General features: G+C 46.9%; 1 protein-coding gene across 1 annotated transcript in view; it reads left to right on the top strand.

The window, feature by feature from the left end:
* Positions 1-1,416: 1,416 nt before the first annotated feature.
* Positions 1,417-22,853, top strand: part of LOC144267525 (T cell receptor beta chain MC.7.G5-like) — a 167,545-nt gene continuing 146,108 nt past the window's right edge. The window contains exons 1-2 of the mRNA XM_077821607.1: positions 1,417-1,453; positions 1,769-2,067. Of these exons, the coding sequence (XP_077677733.1) occupies positions 1,432-1,453; positions 1,769-2,067 (321 nt within the window). The 5' untranslated portion in view covers positions 1,417-1,431. The remainder of the gene's footprint in view (positions 1,454-1,768; positions 2,068-22,853) is intronic.

Raw genomic sequence — 22,853 nt, 5'->3', positions numbered from 1 at the left:
AGTTGAGGGGATGGAAGGCCATGAGTGTCGAGGAAGTCTCTTTGCTCAACCCCCCTTCACAGAATTCAGTCCTGGCTGGCCTGAGAAAGCCCTTGTACTCCCAAAGTAATGCTGCAGCTGCTGATAGAGCTGTTTTGTGTAGGTTTTGCTGGCGCCATGTTAGGATAATGGCAGGAATCAGCTACAAGGCCATAACCGCTTATTTGCCTCATTAATCGCAAGGCTAAGCAGGCTGTGCTGTTGTTTTGAATTGCTAAAATGCTCGTTAAAGGTTGCCGGAAAAAGTATTGTTGTAACCCATATAAGGCAAAGCAGTTTTACTTGGCTGATGTGTAATGCAATAGAGATAAGAAGTATAAAGGTATGTGACCCTGCCTGCTCAATGTGCAGGATTTGAGATTCTATCCTCCCTGTACCTTCTTTGGAACTCCAAATAAACTTTTCTGCTTCTCCACCCCATTGTGTTTATTGGGTGACGCACACTGGGCAACGAACCCCTACTGTTGCTTGCCTCCGGCTCTGGGTGCCGGCAACATTCCCATTAGTGCACACGGTGTTGCAAATGCAGTGAATAGTTGCAGACAATATTAGACCTCAAGACGCTAGGCCACAGGTGTGTGGAGCAGCAGCTATAGTTGTGACAGAGCGTAGGGTGTTGTTGGAGAGTTCAAAGTCTCACCGTCACAGAGAAATGTCGAGATAACTTGGAACTGGAAGGCTGCTGTGATCAGAAAGTTGCTGAGAGCAGGCACGGTGCTGTCAGGTGAATGTAAAGTCATTAATGAAGGCATTTATTTGTTTAACACCAGTTCTTCTTGTGTGCATGTGGAGAATAACACAGCAGATTCCAGTCCAGCTCTGGTAGAGAACGAAGCGATTCCTAGCTGCTGACTGTTCAGATCTTGTGTGATATGAATGGGCAGATCTCAGGGGCATGAAAAATGTGATGAGCCCATACAACAAACTCGAAGGTATGCTGTGTGATCTCTCTGTAGCTTGCATGTTTAGTGGGAGTCTGGAGAGAAGAGTGAGGAGGAGAGAAAAAACTGCTTGGCTCTCATGGTGGCTCTTTCCTCCAGCTCCCAGTTCTGTTACTGAACTGAAAACAAACACCCCTACTCCTCCACACAAATACCCCCACAGTAGCAATTAGGATCATACACACAGCTGTGTATGGGTCGTATCTCCTGCTAACATGTATTACAGTGATTCAGCTGTTGTCTCACTGACTATTCTCACTCTGCCTCCCCACCCACTCCCTGAACAAAACTCACTCTCTCTCTCTCATCACTTCCTGTCTCGCAGTCTCTGCCAGCTCTGCCAGAGGTTGGAAGTTCTGATTCAGGCTCAGGCTGTGTGTGTCTATGCAGCTGTCTCAGACAGATCCGCAGCCAGATGTGCAGGTACCCAATGTTTCCCTGTTTGCTCTTCATGGTTGTCCTGTCCTCTTGGGGTAAGTGAACACCACTGAAATCCATTAAATTAACCAACAGCTCATAAACGCGTGTACAGATCTGTTTGCTTATCAGAGACAGTAGAGATGGGACAACTTTTATTGGGCATTTTTCCCATTACGCACAGTCCCCAGCTCCTGTGGTGTGGTTTCCAATGTTATGTTTTCTAAGGATGTCTGCAGTGAGGTTATAAAATGAAGGAGGTAATGAATCTTCCACCCCGTGGTAGACCCCTCACCTTTGGAAATGTTTCCTGATCTCTAGCCAGAAATCACATTAAACCCTCATCTAATTTAATTTCCATTTCCTCACAGGATGGGCCATCCGTCAACCCCCAGACACAGTGGTCAGTCAGGGACAGCCACTGACACTGAACTGCTCTCTATCAACAACCCAAATCACGACCATGTACTGGTACAAGCAGGCTGTGGGGAAGGACGCAAGGCTGCAGCTGGTGCTGTTTTCTACAGAAGGTTCCAGTGCAAATGTTGAGAAGCCATTTGAAGGTCACTTCCAGAGCAGTGGGACAAAAAACAATGTCCTGTCTCTGTCTGCAGAGAGAGCTCAGGTGCAAGACTCAGGCATATATTACTGTGCTAAGCAAGATCACACAGTGACTCAACTGCCGAAAGTTCTTAGTATAAATCTCCCAGCAAAGGGAAAGGACTTCCCTTCCCCCACACGCACACACACCTTTGCATCATGTATCAGAAACACTCCTTCCTGCTCTAACAGCTTCATCTCTACTCCGCTCATTTCCCTCTCTATCCTCCTCACTTGTCTCCTTTCTCCTGTTTTTCAGCACCTCTCCTCTATCCCTCCTTATCTCTTCTACATCTTCCTCTATTTTTCTGTTCCTCTCTCATTCTCATCTCTCTTCACCCTCACTGAGTTCTTTCGTCCTTCCTTTCTCTATTCGATTCTTTTACTTTTCATGTCTCTTCTCTCCTCTTCCCTCAGTTTACTCATTCTTTTCTCCATACTCCCCTCTCCCTTTTCTGTTCCGTAATTTCTTCTTTCATTCCCTCCTCTCTTCCTTCTCCCTTCAATGGGATGAAATTGAACAATGGGAGTCATTTCAGGCTGGATGTAGGACATAATTTCTCCCTTCTGTGTTCTTCTGCTTTCTCCCCTCGCTGCTCATTCCTCTCATTTCCCCTCTTTTACCCCTTTCCTCTCTTCACCTCGCCTCTCTCATTCCCCACTTTTCTTTTTTCTCCTTTACACATTAAGGCCCTGGTTGGAACAACTGCACACCCCTAAGGCCACTGTTCCTCAGAGCACAATTCCAGCCCCAGGGACAGCACCACCGATTTCTGCCCTGCTGAGAGCCATAGCTCGTAGGCACAGGAGACAGCTGTAATGTCAAAAACTGCTACCAGACATAATTTGCTGCTTGGCTTGCACTGAGCAAGCACATATGGACTAAGCATGCTCAGTAACATATTTTGAAGCCATTGCCCTTGTTCTGCCTTCTCTTGTAAGTAAAATCTGCTGCCTGCTGTTTACAGGGGTTAAAAGGGGGCAAAGAGGGGCAAATTGGAGCAGGGGGATGGGCAAAGTCTGTGCAGGAGGCAGAAACGGACTGTGCAGGGGGCTCAAACAGCTGGAGGCAGGGGCAGGAGAGAGGCGAGGGGAAAAATCAGGGAGTGGTGTAGGAGCTGGGGTTAAGGCCAGGGGTGAGGCACTGCTAGGGTTGCCAGGCATCTGGTTTTCAACTGGAACACCCGGTCAAAAAGGGACCCTGGCAACTCTAGTTGGCATTGTCGACTGGGCTGTTAAAAGTCCGGTCAGCGGCGCAGCGGGGACCCGGGGCTAAGGCAGGCTCCCTGCCTGCCCTAGTTCCACACAGCTCCTGAAAGCGACCACCAGGTCCCTGCAGCCCCTAGCTCCACAGCTTACATTGGCCGGGAACCGCAACCAATGGGAGCTGCGGGGGTGGCGCTTTTGGGTGTGAGGGCAGCGCACAGAGCCTCCCTGGCTGCCCATGCATCTAGGGGCTGCAGGGACCGGGCAGCTGCTTCCTGGGAGCTGTGGTAAGCGCTGCTGGGACCCTGCACCCCATGCCCCCTCCCGCACTCCAAACCCCTCAGCCCCAGCCCAGATTCTCCTTCTGCACCCCCAAACCTTTATCCCTGGCCCCACCCCAGAGCCCGCACCCCCAGCTGGAGTCCTCATCCCCCTCCCGCACCCTGACCCCCTGCCACAGCCCGGAGACCTCTCCTGCACCCCAAAACCCTCATCCCCGGTCCCATCCCAGAGCCCGCACCCCCAGCTGGAGTCCTTATCCCCCTCCTGCACTCTGACCCCCTGCCCCAGACAGGTGAAAGTGAGTGCGGGGAGGGGAGAGCAAGTGATGGAGGGAGGGAGCATGGAGTGAGCAGGGGCAGGGCCTTGGAGAAGGAATGGGGCAGGGGCGGGGATTCGGGGAAGGGGTGGGGCAGGGCAGGGGTGTTTGGATTGTGCAATTAGAAAGTTGGCAATCCTAGGCACTACCAGGTGGAGGCAGAGGGCAAAGCCCTGGCACAAGGAGGCACAGAGTTACCCTGGTGGGATGAGCCACCTTCCATGTTTACAGATACAGGGTGGAGGGCAGAGGGGCTTTTTTATTTCCCCTCTCACAAGACAGTACGTCTCAGCACCTGCTTCCCAGGGTTGGGTCCTTAAAGGCATCCTAGTGCCTAGACATAGCAGCTCTTCCCTTTCTGATATAATGTCCTGAGGCGCTAAAGGAGATCTGATTCAGTGAAATATTTTACGCCCCCTTCCCAAGAAAACCTGTGTGGCACACATTTTGAGTATTTTAAAGATTCCCTTATCAGTTTATACACCTGCATAAAGTCTCCTAGTAGTTCACAAATTTGTCTTTGCTGCTGCTGTGATTCCCTGAATTGCACTCCCTTTCTTGCAATCCATTTTAAAAATCGTCTTGCTCCTTGTTTACTTTTTAAAATATTTATTGATTATTCTTATTAGTTTTAGCACTTCATCATTTACCTTTGTCAACATTGTGCAGAGGTCACATGGCATGGCTGGTATGTAGAACTTGGTTCCAAAGTATTCACTAAGGGAAGTATACTATCTCATAATAAAGGCAAAAATATACTGTAATTTTTACTGAACATAAGAATGGCCTTACGGGGTCAGACCAATGGCCCATCTAGCCCAGTGTCCTGTCTGCCGACAGTGGCCAGTGCCAGGTGCCCCAGAGGGAATGAACAGCACAGGCAGTCATTGAGTGATCCCCTGTTACCCACTCCCAGCTTCTGGCAGTCAGAGGTTAGGAACACCTAGAACATGGGATCATTGCTCGTTCTGGTGGGGAGGGACTCAGGTACTTGGCAGGAACTTGGATGTCTAAGCAGCCCTAGTTAGGGGTGGCCTGCTTGCTCCAATCTGGGGAAGTTTCTAGAAAAGATGGGTTAAAAAAGCATCCTTCTACCTTCTTCTTTCCAGGCTCTCAACTTGTGGAAACATTTGCATTATGTTAACTGGACTTGAACTGAAAGACTATGAACTTCAGAAAACAGACATAATAGATAGAGAATTACATCAATTGGGCATTGATTTTACAGCCCTCAGTGAGATGAGGCTTTTGGAAATTGGAAGAGAATGGAGATGAGCTGTGAGTAAAAAGAAGGGAGAAATTACCTCTTTTCAAGAAAGACGTGGTGGAAAACTTCCAGTTCCAGTTCAAGTGGAGCCCCAAGGGCTGATTCCTGCATGGGTGGCTAAGTTAAGTGTTTTGCTAGAGAAGCATCAAGAAGTCTTTTCTAAGCATGAGGTGACTAATTTGGATGACTGGGTTTTAGGAGAAATATTTTGGTTTTCTTGGAATTGCACAGCTGGAATATAAATGAGTAATAGAGAAGTTTAATTGTAATGTACATTTCAGTCAAGAAAAAAATCTTAACTCTGTATCTAAAAATATGTTTAGATGCTTGTTTTTGAAAAAAAACTTGAAATGTAAAGTAAGCTAATTTTACAATATATTATACTACAATAATAAAGTTTCCAAATTTTGAAAAATATCTCTTTTTATTTGTGTCCACATTTAAAATAGAGATTACAAAATTCTAGTAAATTGTGACAGGAACAATCCAGTCTGTCACCACTAGCTACCCCTGGAGCAGAGGGCAAGAAAGGGCAGAGGTAGCAAATTGTGATGGATGGGCATATTTGCCACCTCTCACCTTTCTCATACTCTGCTCCAGGGGTAACAAATTGTGACATGTGGTTGACTTCCTGTCAAGAGTGTGTTACACTGGACCAAAGGATGGGAAAGGTGGAGAGGTAGAAAATTGGGACAGGGCAGAAAAAGAACATCCATAGAGGCCAGTAACTGCTACTGGTAGCAAAATATGTCAGTAGCGGTTTTTGACATTACTTTTGCAGAGGAAACTTGTACATACCTGAGCAGCTACGACTAAGGCTACGTTTATGTCACAGAGGTCATGGAAGTCATGGAATCTGTGACTTCCAGAGACCTCTGTGACATTTCTGCTTCAGCCCTTGGAGCTGCAGGACTGGAGCTGGCAGCCAGCGGGGCCCCAGCAGGGTTCCAATGAGAGGCAGCAGCCTCTTCAGGATCCCCCTGCAAGGTTCAGTGACAGCCTCCTCAGGGGGCCCTCCTACAGGTTCCAGCAAAGGGCAACAGCCTTGCATGGGGCGGGGGGGGGGGTTGGGGGGGGTGGCAGGGACTCCGCAGCTCCCAGCCACCACGGTGGTGGGGGAAACAATGGAGCCACCGCCACAAAAGTCATGGACAGGTCACAGCTTCTGTGAACTTTTATCTGTTGCCTGTGATCTGTCCATGACTTTTACTAAAAATAACCATGACAAAATCTTAGCCTTAGCTATGACATATCTCTTGCAGGAGGGGGCAGTGGTGTACAGGTGCACAAGCCAAAGTACAAAATGGGTTCAACCATCAAAATAACCCCTATACTCCTGCTGAGACTGGCTTGCTTATGGGGACCAGGAATGGGGCCCACAGCCTTTCACCCCCAGGTCACAGATTTCACCCAGGCTGGGAGTTATTGAAAGTTGTTTCTATCAATGGCTGTTTGGTAGCCTGTGAGAAAGGAGTTTGGTGACCTCTTGCTTCTTCTGTTAGAGCAGGTGTTCCCATCACTCAAATCACCAGCACAAACACTGCCCCATTAGCAGTCTCAATATGCTGTCAAATAATGAATGGGCCATGGAGAGATTTCTGTGAATTGGGGGAGGGCAGAGGAATAGCAGGGGGAGTAAAAGGAACTACTGAGACTTGTAGAGGTATGGGGGTGGGGGGCATCAGGCTGGGAAGCAGCATCCTGGTAGTTCCTACTGCCATTCTTTTGGCAGTTCTTTGGCAGCTGGTGCCCTGTGGACGCCCCCCCTCAGCAGCTAGTGCCTGGCACCCTGTGCCCCACCTTCCTTGACAGCTGGTGTACTGAGCACCAATGTCCACCTGCCCTGCACCCAGGTGTCGGTACCCTGTCCCATCCCCTACCCGACCCCGACTGCTGGGGCACATGCTCCTGCTCCTTCATAGAATCATAGAATATCAGGGTTGGAAGGGACCTCAGGAGGTCATCTAGTCCAACCCCTTGCTCAAAGCAGGACCAATCCCCACTAAATCATCCCAGCCACGGCTTTCTCAAGCCTGACCTTAAAAATATCTACGGAAGGAGATTCCACCACCCCCCTGGGTAACGCATTCCAGTGTTTCACCACCCTCCTAGTGAAAAAGGTTTTCCTAATATCCAACCTAAATCTCCCCCACTGCAACTTGAGACCATTACTCCTTGTTCTGTCATCAGCTACCACTGAGAACAGTCTAGATCCATCCTCTTTGGAACCCCCTTTCAGGTAGTTGAAAGCAGCTATCAAATCCCCCCTCATTCTTCTCTTCTGCAGACTAAACAAGCCCAGTTCCCTCAGCCTCTCCTCATAAGTCATGTGTTCCAGTCCCCTAATCATTTTTGTTGCTCTCCACTGGACTCCACTGGACAATTTTTCCACATCCTTCTTGTAGTGTGTGGCCCAAAACTGGACACAGTACTCCAGATGAGGCCTCACCAATGTCAAATAGAGGGGAACAATCACATCCCTCCATCTGCTGGCAATGCCCCTACATATACATCGCAAAATGCCATTGGCCTTCTTGGCAACAAGGGCACACTGTTGACTCATATCCAGCTTCTCATCCACTGTAACCCCTAGGTCCTTTTCTGCCGAACTGCTGCCGAGCCATTCGGTCCCTAGTCTGTAGCCGTGCATGGGATTCTGCCGCCCTAATTGCAGGACTCTGCACTTGTCCTTGTTGAACCTCATCAGATTTCTTTTGGCCCAATCCTCCAATTTGTCTAGGGTCCTCTGTATCCTATCCCTACCCTCCAGAGTATCTACCTCTCCTCCCAGTTTAGTGTCATCTGCAAACTTGCTGAGGGTGCAATCCACACCATCCTCCAGATCATTAATGAAGATATTGAACAAAACTGGCCCCAGGACCGACCCTTGGGGCACTCCACTTTATACCGGCTGCCAACTATACATGGAGCCATTGATACCTACCCGTTGAGACCGACAATCTGGCCAACTTTCTATCCACCTTATACTCCATTCGTCCAGCCCATACTTGTTTAACTTGCTGGCAAGAATGCTGTAGGAGACCGTGTCAAAAGCTTTGCTAAAGTCAAGGAACAACATGTCCACCACTTTCCCCTCATCCACAGAGCCAATTATCTTGTCATAGAAGGCAATTAGATTAGTCAGGCATGACTTGCCCTTGGTGAATCCATGCTGACTGTTCCTGATCACTTTCCTCTCCTCTAAGTGCTTCAGAATTGATTCCTTGAGGACCTGCTCCATGATTTTTCCAGGGACTGAGGTGAGGCTGACTGGCCTGTAGTTCCCAGGATCCTCCTTCTTCCCTTTTTTAAAGGTGGGCACTACATTAGCCTTTTTCCAGTCATCCGGGACTTCCCCAAATCGCCATGAGTTTTCAAAGATAATGGCCAATGGCTCTACAATCACATCCACCAACTCCTTTAGCACTCTCGGATGCAGCACATCCAGCCCCATGCACTTGTGTTCGTCCAGCTTTTCTAAATAGTCCCAAACCACTTCTTTCTCCACAGAGGGCTGGTCACCTCCTCCCCATGCTGTGCTGCCCAGTGCAGTAGTCTGGGAGCTGACCTTGTTCGTGAAGACAGAGGCAAAAAAAGCATTGAGTACATTAGCTTTTTCCACATCCCCTGTCACTAGGTTGCCTTCCTCATTCAGTAAGGGGCCCACACTTTCCTTGACTTTCTTCTTGTTGCTATCATACCTGAAGAAACCCTTCTTGTTACTCTTAACATCTCTTGGTAGCTGTAACTCCAGGTGTGATTTGGCCTTCCTGATTTCACTCCTGCATGCCCGAGCAATATTTTTATACTCTTCCCTGGTCATTTGTCCAGTCTTCCACTTCTTGTAAGATTCTTTTTTGTGTTCAAGATCAGCAAGGTGAAATCACTGTTAAGCCAAGCTGGTTGCCTGCCGTATTTACTATTCTTTCTACACAACGGGATGGTTTGTCCCTGCAACCTCAATAAGGATTCTTTAAAATACAGCCAGCTCTCCTGGACTCCTTTCCCCCTCATGTTATTCTCCCAGGGGATCCTGAGGGAGTCAAAGTCTGCTCTTCTGAAGTCCAGGGTCCGTATTCTGCTGCGCTTCTTTCTTCCCTGTGTCAGGATCCTGAACTCGACCATCTCATGGTCACTGCCTCCCAAGTTCTCATCCACTTTACCTTCCCCTACTAATTCTTCGATGTTTGTGAGCAGCAGGTCAAGAAGAGCTCTGCCCCTAGTTGGTTCCTCCAGCACTTGCACCAGGAAATTGTCCCCTACACTTTCCAAAAAGTTCCTGGATTTTCTGTGCACCGCTGTATTGCTCTCCCAGAAGATATCAGGATGATTGAAGTCTCCCATGAGAACCAGGGCCTGTGATCTAGTAACTTCTGTGAGTTGCTGGAAGAAAGCCTCGTCCACCTCATCACCCTGGTCCGGTGGTCTATAGCAGACTCCCACCATGACGTCACCCTTGGTGCTCACACTTCTAAACTTAATCCAGAGACACTCAGGTTTTTCTTCAGTTTCATACTTGAGCTCTGAGCAGTCATACTGCTCCCTTACATACAGTGCAACTCCCCCACCTTTTCTGCCCTGCCTGTCCTTCCTGAACAGTTTATATCCATCCATCTATGACAGTACTCCAGTCATGTGAGTTATACCACCAAGTCTCTGTTATTCCAATCACATCATAATTCCTTGACTGTGCCAGGACTTCCAGTTCTCCCTGCTTCTTTCCCAGGCTTCTTGCATTTGTGTATAGGCACTTAAGATAACTCGCTGATCATTCTGCTTTCTCAGTATGATGGAGGAGTCCTTCCTTCTTTTGCTTCCTCCTGGTATCCCACTTCCCCACTTACTTCAGGGCTTTGGTCTCCTTCCCCTGGTGAACCCAGTTTAAAGCCCTCCTCACTAGGTTAGCCAGCGTGCTTGCGAAGATGTTCTTCCCTCTCTTTGTTAGGTGGAGCCCGTCTCTGCCTAGCACTCCTCCTTCTTGGAACACCATCCCATGGTCAAAGAATCCAAAGCCTTCTCTCCGACACCACCTGCGTAGCCATTCGTTGACTTCCACGATTCGACGGTCTCTATCCAGGCCTTTTCCTTCCACAGGGAGGATGGACGAGAACACCACTTGCGCCTCAAACTCCTTTATCCTTCTTCCCAGAGCCACGTAGTCTGCAATGATCCGCTCATTTTTGGCAGTATCATTGGTGCCCATGTGGAGAAGCAGGAAGGGGTAGTGGTCCGAGGGCTTGATGAGTTTCGGCAGTCTCTCCGTCACATCGTGAATCCTAGCTCCTGGCAAGCAGCAGACTTCTCAGTTTTCCCGGTCGGGGCAGCAGATAGATAACTCAGTCCCCCTGAGGAGAGAGTCCCTGACCACCACCACCCGCCTCCTTCTCTTGGGAGCAGTGGTCGTGGAACCCCCAACCCTAGGACACTGCATCTCATGCCTTCCAATCGGAGGAGTCTCCTTCAGTTCCCTTCCCTTAGATGTCTCATCTAGTCCACTCTCCGCATTCGTACCTATGGAGAGAACATGAAAACGGTTACTTACCTGTATCTGCGTTGCTGGTACATGGAAGCTCCCCTTTCTTCTTCTGGAGGTCACGTGCTGCCAAATTTCTTCCCCGTCCTCCTATCCCTGCTGCGCAGCCTGCTCTGAATCTTCAGAATCTTGTGCCTGTAGAAGCATATCCTGACGTCTGTCCAGGAAATCTTCAGTTTCTCTTATGCAACGCACGGTCGATACCTGTTGCTCCAGACCTTGAACCTTCTCTTCCAATATGGAGACCAGCTTGCACTTTGTACAGAGAAAGTCGCCTCTGTCCTGTGGAAGAAAGACAAACATGGCACATCCAGTGTAGGTCACAACCGCTGAACACCCCCCGTCCATATTACCTTCCTTCTACGAGCTTCCTCAAGAGTTGTAGTAACTACTCAGAGAAGCCGGCAAGGTGTAAGCCTAAGCAGGCTCTCCCTAGGCAAACTCCCAGGCAAACTCCCTCTGTTAGCCGCTCTGCTGTTCGCTGCTCAGCTGGTTCGCACCTGATTGGCTTTTTATACAGTTTAATTCCTGGGACATGCAGTGGCTGGAAGGCAGGAAAAGGCTGGACCGGGACTCCTCCCTGGTACCTGGTGGCTAGCCTGGTCTTGTGTGCCATGAAGGCCATTCCAGCCTGATCTCCTGGTCCAGCTCTCATCTCTGCTCTTCATCATGCATGCACATGGGGAAGAAGCATAATAGGGGTCCCGTTCTTGCCGCTGTGAGATATTGGTGGGGGGAAGTGGAAAACATCATGTGTGTGTGTGTAAATATATGTAACCCTTCTGCCCGTCAGAGTTGGCAGCAACAAGGGCCAGGTTCAATATCTAGGGGATCCATTCCAATAACACAATGCAAACCGGCTCGAGCCCTCACCCAGTGACCTGGGACAAATATATACCACCCCCGCTGGGTGCCTCCAAGAGGCAATACTTCCCCTCTCACAAGCACATAGTCTGAGTGTAGCAAAAAGCCTTTTAATAACAGAGAGAAACAATGTGGCATTATGTTGGGGAAACACCACCAACAGGATTCATAACACAACCCATGAGCAAAAAAACCCACCCCAAGCAAATTGGGGTAAGCCCCTTTCCCTTTGGTTCTTGAGTCCAGCAACTCCAAATCACCCAAAGTCCCAAAAGTCCAATGACCCAAAAGTCTCTGTCCCTGGTCAGGGCAGCCCCAGAGTTCGAAAGTTTATCTGCGGAGCTTTACCTCCCAACCTGGGTGGAGATGGGACGGGGGTAAGAGGCACCTTACATGATCTGAAGCTGACTGCCCCACAGCTCCATAGGCCTTCGCTTCGCTCCGCTCCGCCATCCGCTTCGCTCCGCCATCCGCTCCACGAACTCCTTCGCTCAGCTCCACTCCGTGGCCCACAAGCAGCTCCCGCCATCCCACGAACTGCTCCACCAGCCGGTCTACAAACTGCTCCGCGTCCCACAAGCAGCTCCCACTGTCCTACGAACTGCTCCACCAGCCTGTCCACAAGGCACTCCAGCCATCCCACAAACTGCTCCACAATATATCTTCAGGCTCCCCCACTACTTAACACAACACTCAGTGATTTCAGCTCTTAGTCAGTTCAGCTCTTTGGTGAATTCAGCTTGCAGTAGGGGAGCCTCAGTGCTGGTACACCATTAGCCCAAAGTGAGCTCAGCAGCCTGTAACTAGATTCCTAATGGAATCAAAATTAGCTCTGATATTCCACAGTGGAGGAAATGCAATTAGCATGTAAGGCCCTCACCAAGGGGCCCATGCCACTAAGTATTAATACTTGTCCCCAGCCTCTATCCAGTCACAGAGTTTTAAAACCCATGACCCTTGCCTAGCGAGTGCTACTTAGTTGATGGCGAGTCCCTCCATCATAACAAAAGGCCAAGTACAGTTCCAAGCACAGTTCCCATAATCAGGGTAATAACAATTTATTCTTCCTGCCCCAATAACAGAGACACTGGGGATCCCACAGCAGCCAAAGTGACCATTTGGGCAGCTATGGCCTCATTCTAGGTGGGGTGGGTGTGCCTATGCAAATGAGATCGGCCCCTGAAGTTCTTTTCCACAACTTGCCACACCTCACCACCAGATGTCAGGGTGGAGCTCATCCTGACACTACTTACATATAGATTTCCCCACAAGGGGCAGAGCAGACTGCAACAACTATTGTGGGATATCTTTGCTCAGCATGGTCGGCAAAGTGCTTGCAATGGTCCTGTTGAAAATATTCCAAGTCCTTGCTGAGAGAGTCTATCCTGAGAGCCAATGTGGGTTCAGATCTGGATGCTCCATGACTGATATGTCCTTCACATTATACTTGTTGCAAGAAAAAAAGCCATGAACAACAGGCACCTATGTATGTAGCATTTGTTGACCTACAAAAGGTCTTCAACATGGTTAGTGTAGGAATGGCATCTATAAAGTCGTGTTGAAAACTGGCTGACCACAAAAGGTGCTCTCCCTATTCAAAAAGTTCCACAAGGGAGTGAAGGCAACATCCAGTATGAAAACGAAACATCATCTGACTTTAGTATTGATACTGGTATGAAGCAAGGCTGCATCTTAGTGCACAGTGGCTTTGGCATCTTCTTCTCTGCTCTTTTTAAGTATGCCTTTGGAAATGATCAATCTGGCATACTAACTGAATCGAGGATGGACGGCAGCTTAACATCAGACAATTCCAGAGCAGAAGGCATATTACCCAGCTGACTATTCAGGATCTGCTTTTTGCAGATGATGCTTCATTCATCTCTAATTCACCTGATGAACTTCAGGTCATGATGAACAAGTTTTCCAGTGCATGCACCAAGTTTTGCATAGTAATCAGTACGAAGAAAACAGTTGTCATGTCACAAGGTACCAATATTCCACCTAAAATCTATGTCAATAATGAAGTTCTGGACAACATGGATCACTTCTGATATTTTGTCTCAATTATCACCAGCTCACTTAACCTTGATAGGGAAGTTAATGCTAGAATCGGCAAAGCTTCTGTTCCCTTTGGCAAACTTACTTCACGTATTTGGAATAACAAGTTGCTAACCCTGAACACAAAGGTGTCTTGTTTATCCAGCTTGTGTCCTTAGTACCCTTCTTTAGAGTTGTGAAAGCTGGGTTACATACTCCAAGCAAGACCAGAGATTGAACAGTTTCCACCTCCACTGCCTTAGAAAAATCCTTGTTACTTGGGACCAACAGATCACCAATAATGAGATCCTTGAGAGAACTGGCCTACAGTCTATGCAGACTTTGCTGAATGTTCACAGGCTTCACTGGTTGGGACACGTGGAACGCATGCCTCAAGACTGTCTGCCAAAGGCTGTGCGCTATGGCCAACCTGGCTGCCATGCAGAGGAAGGCCAAACCTCCGATACAATGACAAGGTCAAGCAAGGCCTCAAGAAATGCAGCACTCCCACTGACCACTGGAAAAATGCTGCACACAATCATTCAGTCTGGAGAAGCTGGGTTAAGACTGGTGCAGTCACCATGGAGAGCCATCAGAAAGCCAGGCTGAGGGTCACAGGCAAGCGGGGAAGCAGAGCTTCAACTTCCGTCTGGCGAGTGGGCAGGTGGGAAGGTTTGCCACTCACGCATCGGGCTCTTTTCCCATACCATTGCTGAGCCCTACTGATGGACTGACTTTGTCACGTCTCATTGCATCTGTCAAGAGGTTGGAGAGCCATGAGCAATAGGTGGTGTTAGTATTGTACACTCAAGTGATGGCACTCTTCCCTCATCCATACTGTGCTGCAGGGAGTGTTGAGGGAGAGTCAGTAGGGGGAGCTCTTGCCTCCGAGTCAGCACTGACCCTGTATTCGAGCATGATACTAGTGAGTACAATGCTATAGGGGCTACTACTTTCAGATAAGACATAAAACCAAAGCTCTGAGCATTCAGAGTCATAAGAAATCCCACAGCACCTTTCATAACCAGAGGGGGATTAGCCCTGGAGAGCTGGATATATTCCAACTCAGATAGGTCCCTTTTACCACTGTATGATGCCTGCTCTATGTGGCAAAGTCAGGCTGGATGGCTGCCAGAGGGTCTGGGAAAACAGGTATGTTAGCCCAATAATGCTAAAGGCCCTTTTTCCTACAAGCTGGTGAGGGTTACTGTTAGGATATAGATATTCAGGCCTGTCTGTAAAGGCCTGTACTCTAAGAATGTAGGTATATGTTTATCATTTAGCTAGTAATAGAGGTATACAAGAAAGAATCTGTGTAAGGGCCTTCTCTCACTGTGACAGTCTGGGGCCCTGTTCTTAGGCTAAGGCCTTTGGCTAAGCAGCAGAGGCAGCCATAAGCTGGGAAGCGAACGGTCACATCCTTACATCCTGAACTAGTCAGTATGGGGCTGTTAGGAAGGTGATCTGATCTATTACCTCCAGAGAAAGGGAAGAGCCTAGAAGATGTAAAAGGAAATTTAGGTTGATAGTTTTCTGTTTGGTAAGAACTCACTTATCAATAGACACAGCTGGGAAACCCTTATGTCTTTATAGATGTAGTTGTGAAATCGTCACTTCTGTATTGTTTTGTCATTATAGTTCCCACTTTGCTATTGTTTATTTGCATGGTCTCTGTCTGGTTCTGTGATTGTTTCTGTCTGCTGTATAATTAATTTTGCTGGGTATAAACTAGTTAAGGTGGTGGGATATAATTGGTTAGCGGATTGGTTAGTTAAATTTCAGTAGAATGATTGGTTAAGGTATAGCTAAGAATATTATTATATAAATGAGGGGCAAACAGGAAGTAAGTTGGGATTCAAAAATAAGGAAAAAGGAACTTGGATTTAAACTTGCTGGAAGTTCACCCCAATAAACATTGAATTGTTTGCACCTTCAGACTTCGGGTATTGTTGCTCTCTGGGGGAGGTTTAGGTTGGATATTAGGAAAAAGTTTTTCAGTAGGAGGGTGGTGAAACACTGGAATGCGTTACCTAGGGAGGTGGTAGAATCTCCTTCCTTAGAAGTTTTTAAGGTCAGGCTTGACAAAGCCCTGGCTGGGATGATTTAATTGGGGATTGATCCTGCTTTGAGCAGGGGGTTGGACTAGATGACCTCCTGAGGTATGTTGGCAACAAGAAGAAAGCCAAGGAAAGTGTGGGCCCCTTACTGAATGAGGGAGGCAACCTAGTGACAGAGGATGTGGAAAAAGCTAATGTACTCAATGCTTTTTTTGCCTCTGTTTTCACTAACAAGGTCAGCTCCCAGACTGCTGCGCTGGGCATCACAAAATGGGGAAGAGATGGCCAGGCCTCTGTGGAGATAGAGGTGGTTAGGGACTATTTAGAAAAGCTGGACGTGCAAGTCCATGGGGCCGGACGAGTTGCATCCGAGAGTGCTGAAGGAATTGGCGGCTGTGATTGCAGAGCCATTGGCCATTATCTTTGAAAACTCGTGGCGAACGGGGGAAGTCCCGGATGACTGGAAAAAGGCTAATGTAGTGCCAATCTTTAAAAAAGGGAAGAAGGAGGATCCTGGGAACTACAGGCCAGTCAGCCTCACCTCAGTCCCTGGAAAAATCATGGAGCAGGTCCTCAAAGAATCAATCCTGAAGCACTTGCATGAGAGGAAAGTGATCCGGAACAGTCAGCATGGATTCACCAAGGGAAGGTCATGCCTGACTAATCTAATTGCCTTTTATGATGAGATTACTGGTTCTGTGGATGAAGGGAAAGCAGTGGATGTATTGTTTCTTGACTTTAGCAAAGCTTTTGACGCGGTCTCCCACAGTATTCTTGTCAGCAAGTTAAGGAAGTATGGGCTGGATGAATGCACTATAAGGTGGGTAGAAAGCTGGCTAGATTGTCGGGCTCAACAGGTAGTGATCAATGGCTCCATGTCTAGTTGGCAGCCGGTATCAAGTGGAGTGCCCCAAGGGTCGGTCCTGGGACCGGTTTTGTTCAATATCTTCATAAATGATCTGGAGGATGGTGTGGATTGCACTCTCAGCAAATTTGCGGATGATACTAAACTGGGAGGAGTGGTAGATACGCTTTGAGGGGAGGGATAGGATACAGAAGGACCTAGACAAATTGGAGGATTGGGCCAAAAGAAATCTGATGAGGTTCAATAAGGATAAGTGCAGGGTCCTGCACTTAGGATGGAGGAATCCAATGCACCGCTACAGACTAGGGACCGAATGGCTAGGCAGCAGTTCTGCGGAAAAGGACCTAGGGGTGACAATGGACGAGAAGCTGGATATGAGTCAGCAGTGTGCCCTTGTTGCCAAGAAGGCCAATGGCATTTTGGGATGTATAAGTAGGGGCATAGCGAGCAGATCGAGGGACGTGATCGTTCCCCTCTATTCGACATTGGTGAGGCCTCATCTGGAGTACTGTGTCCAGTTTTGGGCCCCACACTACAAGAAGGATGTGGATAAATTGGAGAGAGTCCAGCGAAGGGCAACAAAAATGATTAGGGGTCTAGAACACATGACTTATGAGGAGAGGCTGAGGGAGCTGGGATTGTTTAGCCTGCGGAAGAGAAGAATGAGGGGTGATTTGATAGCTGCTTTCAACTACCTGAAAGGGGGTTCCAAAGAGGATGGCTCTAGACTGTTCTCAATGGTAGCAGATGACAGAACGAGGAGTAATGGTCTCAAGTTGCAGTGGGGGAGGTTTAGATTGGATATTAGGAAAAACTTTTTCACTAAGAGGGTGGTGAAACACTGGAATGCGTTACCTAGGGAGGTGGTAGAATCTCCTTCCTTAGAGGTTTTTAAGGTCAGGCTTGACAAAGCCCTGGCTGGGATGATTTAACTGGGAATTGGTCCTGCTTCGAGCAGGGGGTTGGACTAGATGACCTTCAGGGGTCCCTTCCAACCCTGACATTCTATGATTCTGTGATTCTAACCCTGATATTCTATGATTCTATGATTCTATGATCCCTGTTCCTGCTCCCTAGGCTAGTGCAGGAGTTATAGTGTAAAAATGGAGTTCTAATGTAATAAACTTAAATTTGAAATAAAATATTTTCCTCCATCCTTAGAAGTGTGGATAACCCATTGAGTTCACTGATCTCAGGGGGAACTGTGGGTGCTCAGCAACTCTCAGGATCTGGCCCATTGAATGTCTCAAATAATGGGGATGGAGGACTTCCTCCTGAATATCATAGAAAAACGTGTTTGGTGCTTCAGCCTGCCTCATGCCAATAACAAAGAACAAGAGAAAATCAAGGATATTAGAAGAGAACATATTTAAATCAGATAAAAGGCCCGTGCTCTCCACAGGCTTTTCCCTTTGAGCCATAATTCCCCACATGGGCTCTCTCTTCAAACCACCTCCCCTACAAGTGCTCTCCCTTCCCCATACTCTCTTCCCTGGGGCCCACCACTGGGTCAATAAATGTCTCCAGTGTCCTAGAGAAGCTCTACACTCCCAAAGAGCACTTACTGCCACTGCTGAGGGTGTTGCCCCAGCCAGAGATCAGGCATTGGGTGCCAGTGGCCACACAGCTGGTCGGCAGGGCAATTGTGTTGATGTAGGGGTTGAGGGTAGCTGCACTGGCCAGCTTGATGAGCATGATGTCATTGTCCAGCGTCTAGGGGCTGTAATTCTGGTGACGGATGACTTTGGCTGAATTAATGAACTGTTCAGTGCCTTCCCTGACTGCCAGGTTGTGTTCTCCAAGCCTCACCTGGATAGAGCTGAAAAAGAGAACGGAATAACAGCATCCTCACCAGCACTGTCACCATCGTTATTCATCATCATTATCATAACAACCCTCACCATCACTATGGATATTACCACAACTACAGTTGCTGTCAACACCAGCACTAAGGTCTCCGTTGCTCTAGTTCAGTGGGCAGCTCTCTGGCGTCGAGTTCACACACCAGGATTTAGCTTAATACCCAATCCACAGTGCAGGGAAGTTCTGGGAGTACTGCTTTGGCTGAAGCACAACATGGGGAGCAGGGAGAGGAGACCTGGGTGATATTCTGGTTGGCCTACGCCTCTCTACACATGTCACAGAACTAGTGATGGTCAGCTAGAGTGACCAGATGAAATGGACAAAATATCGGGACACATGGGGGAAGCAAAAACAAACAAACAAACAAAAAAAAATACTGGAGCTGCCAAAGCCGCAATATCGGGATACGGGACAAAGAACTAAAAATCAGGCCAGTCCGGATTTTATAGGGACATCTGGTCACCCTATGGTCAACACACGGGATGCCCATTTTGCTCTGCTTTGCTATTCATTCATTCATTCTTTGTAAGTCCATCATTCCACTTTTTGCAACTTTGCTTCATGATCCAACTCTTACAAAGCCAGTTTCCTCCCTAAGGCAAAAAAGAGACTCCCAGAAACTACTAGACCATTGTAGGGCACTTTGATCTGGAGGGGTGATTCCAAGCTCAGGGAGACATTCTTGTGCTAGCTCTAATTGAGCAAGCATGCTAAAAGTAAGAGTGAAGCCATGGTGGTGCAAGTTGTGGAAGGCACTAGCAGCCCCAAGTATGTGCCTATGGGCTCGGGTGGGTAAGTGCTTGGGGGTGGTTAACCCTTCCTACCACTCACACTGCTACAGCCTCACTCTATTTTCAGCATGTACATCTCCTTGAGTTGGGAATCACGCCTCCAGCTCAAAGTGTAGACATATCCATCGATGGTCACCACGACCGGTGCCTCATGCTAGGGAAGATTCAGTACTAACGCAGAAAAAGGGTCACCCAGAACCGAATCATCACCTCATGCAGCAGGGCAATTGTGCCAGGCTGCTGGAGCACTGCAGTCAGTACTGACACAGAAACCAGAGCCTCTCCTGAGCCTCTCCAGAGCCTCTCTCCACTTCTTGAAGGACTGAGGCATTCCTTGACAGTCTCTCCTGACCCATGCTTAGTTAATCAGATGTGACACTCTCAGAGCCAACAGGGGCATTAGGGCTGCAGGGGATGCAGTAATTTAACAGCACAAATATTTTCTACTCACGATTTGTAGCAGTGAGCGGCTGAGACAACCCATCTGCTGTTAATGAGGGCACCTCCACAGAAATGGTACCCGATGTTCAGGGATGCCTGGTAGAGCAAAAAGTTCTTTGGGCATGTGTAGCCTCCCACGATCTTGTCATCATCAGTGTCATCAATGGGGAAGGCAAATGGGTGAAAGAGGAAGAAATAAATTAATATCCATCATGGGGATCATGGAGCCAGTCTGGATGAGGGGATTGGGAATGGGATATGAAACCTCTCACTTGTAGGATGCTGACTTTGCTTCAAGCTCAAGCTGGTGGTAGCCAAAAGGTCTCCACAGCTGATGGCTCTTTGTTGGTTGCTCTCTGAAATCAGGCTGTGGGACTCAATCAGTCCAGCTTCCAGTGCCATGTGTCCATATCACAATGAAACACTGTGACAATTAGCCCGTGGCTGATAGTCTCAGCAGGGAGGTCAGGATGTATGCATGTTTGGAGGTCAAGCAATATTGCACTAGTGTTGCCTTGACAATTTTGGGGATAAAACGGGACTTCACCCTCCAGCACTACAGAACCTGGCCCTTTTCATCACATCTAAACTTCACTGTAAAGTAAAATAAAAAATGAACTTACCAGCTGCTCCCAGAAAGGCTACAACCAGGATGTATTTCATGGTGTCATAAATATAAAGGAAGGGTAAACACCTTTAAAATCCCTCCTGGCCAGAGGAAAAACCCTTTCACCTGTAAAGGGTTAAGAAGCTAGGATAACCTCGCTGGCACCTGACCACAATGACCAATGAGAAGACAAGATACTTTCAAAGCTGGAGTGGGGGAGAAACAAAGGGTCTGGGTCTGTCTGTGTGATGGTTTTGCTGGGGTCAGAACAGGAATGGAGTCTTAGAACTTAGTAAGTAATCTAGCTAGATATGTGTTAGATTCTGATTTCTTTTAAATGGCTGAGAAAATAAGATGTGCTGAAAGGAATGGATATTCCTGTTTTTGTGTAATTTTGTAACTTAAGGTTTTGCCTAGAGGGATTGACAGAACAAGGAGTAATGGTCTCAAGTTGCAGTGGGGGATATTTAGGCTGGATATTAGGAAAAACTTTTTCACTATGAGGGTGGTGAAACACTGGAATGTGTTACCTAGGGAGGTGGTGGAATCTCCTTCCATAGAAGTTTTTAAGGTCAGGCTTGACAAAGCCCTGGCTGGGATGATTTAATTGGGGATTGGTCCTGCTTTAAGCAAGGGGTTGGACTAGATGACCTCCTGAGGTCCCTTCCAACCCTGATATTCTATGATTCTATGATTCTCTATGTTTTGAATCTAATTACCCTGTAAGGTATTTACCATCCTGATTTTACAGAGGTGATTCTTTTTTACTTTTTCTTCTATTCTTCTTTTAAGAACCTGAATGCTTTTTTCATTGTTCTTAAGATCCAAGGGTTTGGGTCTGTGGTCACCTATGCAAATTAGGGAGGATTTTTATCAAACCTTCCCCAGAAAAAAGGGGGTAATTTTTGGGAGGATTTTTTGGGGAAAGACGTTTCCAAACGAACTGTTTCCTAATAATAATAATACCTGTGTTAGATGTTTGGTAGTGGCAGCGAAAATTCAAGGGCAAAGGGTAAAATAGTTTGTACCTTGGGGAAGTTTTAACCTAAGCTGGTGAAAGTAAGTTTAGGAGGTTTTCATGCAGGTTCTCACATCTGTACCCTAGTGTTCAGAGTGGGGAAGGAACCTTGACACATGGTCTTCCTATGGATTCCAACACAACTCTGTAGACTAGAGGAGGGAATTGCTGGGTATTTATCTTCCTGAACTGGCTTTATCACGAGCCCAAGGATTTCACCAAAGGAAAATACACAATGGAAAGTTTGAAAACCCAAATTTAGGCGTTTATCAGTCACAGGTAGCAAAAAAGTAAAAAAAACAAAAACAAAAAAACCCAGAGTTAATCATAAACTTTTCCTCAATTGCACAGCTTTTTTAAAAATGATTTAAAAAGTCAGCCTTCAATTTAAAAATAAAATGGGAGCTTTGGACAATTTTTCTTTGATTTTATTCCAGGTTTTGTTAGTGCACTATTTACCCAGATCAAAGCTCGAAACCTTTTGAGATTCATCTGCCTTTCTAGAATGTACATTTTCTTTCCAGTAGTTAAAATTTCTCCATGTGGGGTTTAAGATCCTATAAATCAGAGTTGGAGAAGACCTTTTATTAGGTTGTCTCTTGTCCATGTCCTCTTTCTGGTCAATGCAGGTTTATTTTTATATAGTAGAACCTCAGATTTATGAACACCAGAGTTACAAACTGACTGGTCAACCACACACCTCATTTGGAACCAGAAGTACTCAATTAGGCAGCAGAGACAAATAAAAAAGCAAATACTATACAGTACTCCGTTAAATGTAAGCTATTTTAGAAAAAGGGAAAGTTTAAAAAAAAGATTTGACAAGATAAGGTAACTGTTTTTGTGTTTGTTTCATTTAAATTAAGATGGTCAAAAGCAGCATTTTTTCTTCTGTATAGTAAAGTTTAAAGCTGTATTAAATCAATGTTCAAACTTTTGAAAGAGCCATAACATTTTGTTCAGAGTTACGAACATTTCAGAGTTGCGAACAGCCTCCATTCCCTAGGTGTTCGTAACTCTGAGGTTCTATTCTAATATACTGTCCCTGTGGTGGTGGTGATTTTCCCACTTCTAATGGTAAATGACCCAAATTATGGGGCTTTCACAACTTCACTTGGGAGACAATTCTTCACTCTAATAAATCTCCCTGGACTCATCAATCTAGCCAAGTACTGCATCTCAGGTTTGTTTGTTTTTTGTTTTGTTTTGTTTAATTTTGGCATGTTCCATAGAAATGTAACATTCCAATAAAAATATCGAACTCCCAATATAATAATGATAGTGATAAATTAATGAATGAGTAGGGAAGGTCAATCAGGTCCACCACACAGCACAGAAGGGAAACTGAAGGCAATGCCTTTTAAATTGATAAAAGGTATTTTTAAAATAATTAACCTGTGGAACTTTCTATTGCAATGTATTCTTGAAACACATGGGTTAGGGCCCAGTGCTGCCACCTTAATACCCTTTGAGTAATATCTTACTATGTGAGTAGTCCCATTGATATCAGTGGGAGCTGCTGCACTTTTGAAAACCAGGTCACTAATCTAGATACCTAAGTATGGATTTGGAAGGTTAACCTTTGTGACCATTTTTGAAAATCTTGGTCAGTGTATCACTTGAGAATCAGCATGTGCTTAAATGGATTTAGTAGGGTGTATAGGTAATAATAAGGCCCCCAAATCCCTGGCTGAGGTGAGAGCTCATTT

Source organism: Eretmochelys imbricata, chromosome 1 (genome assembly GCF_965152235.1).
Source record: "Eretmochelys imbricata isolate rEreImb1 chromosome 1, rEreImb1.hap1, whole genome shotgun sequence".
In the NCBI taxonomy this organism is placed as follows: Eukaryota; Metazoa; Chordata; order Testudines; family Cheloniidae; genus Eretmochelys; species Eretmochelys imbricata.
Note: the sequence above shows the minus strand (reverse complement) of the source record. Positions and strands in the feature narration are given on the sequence as shown.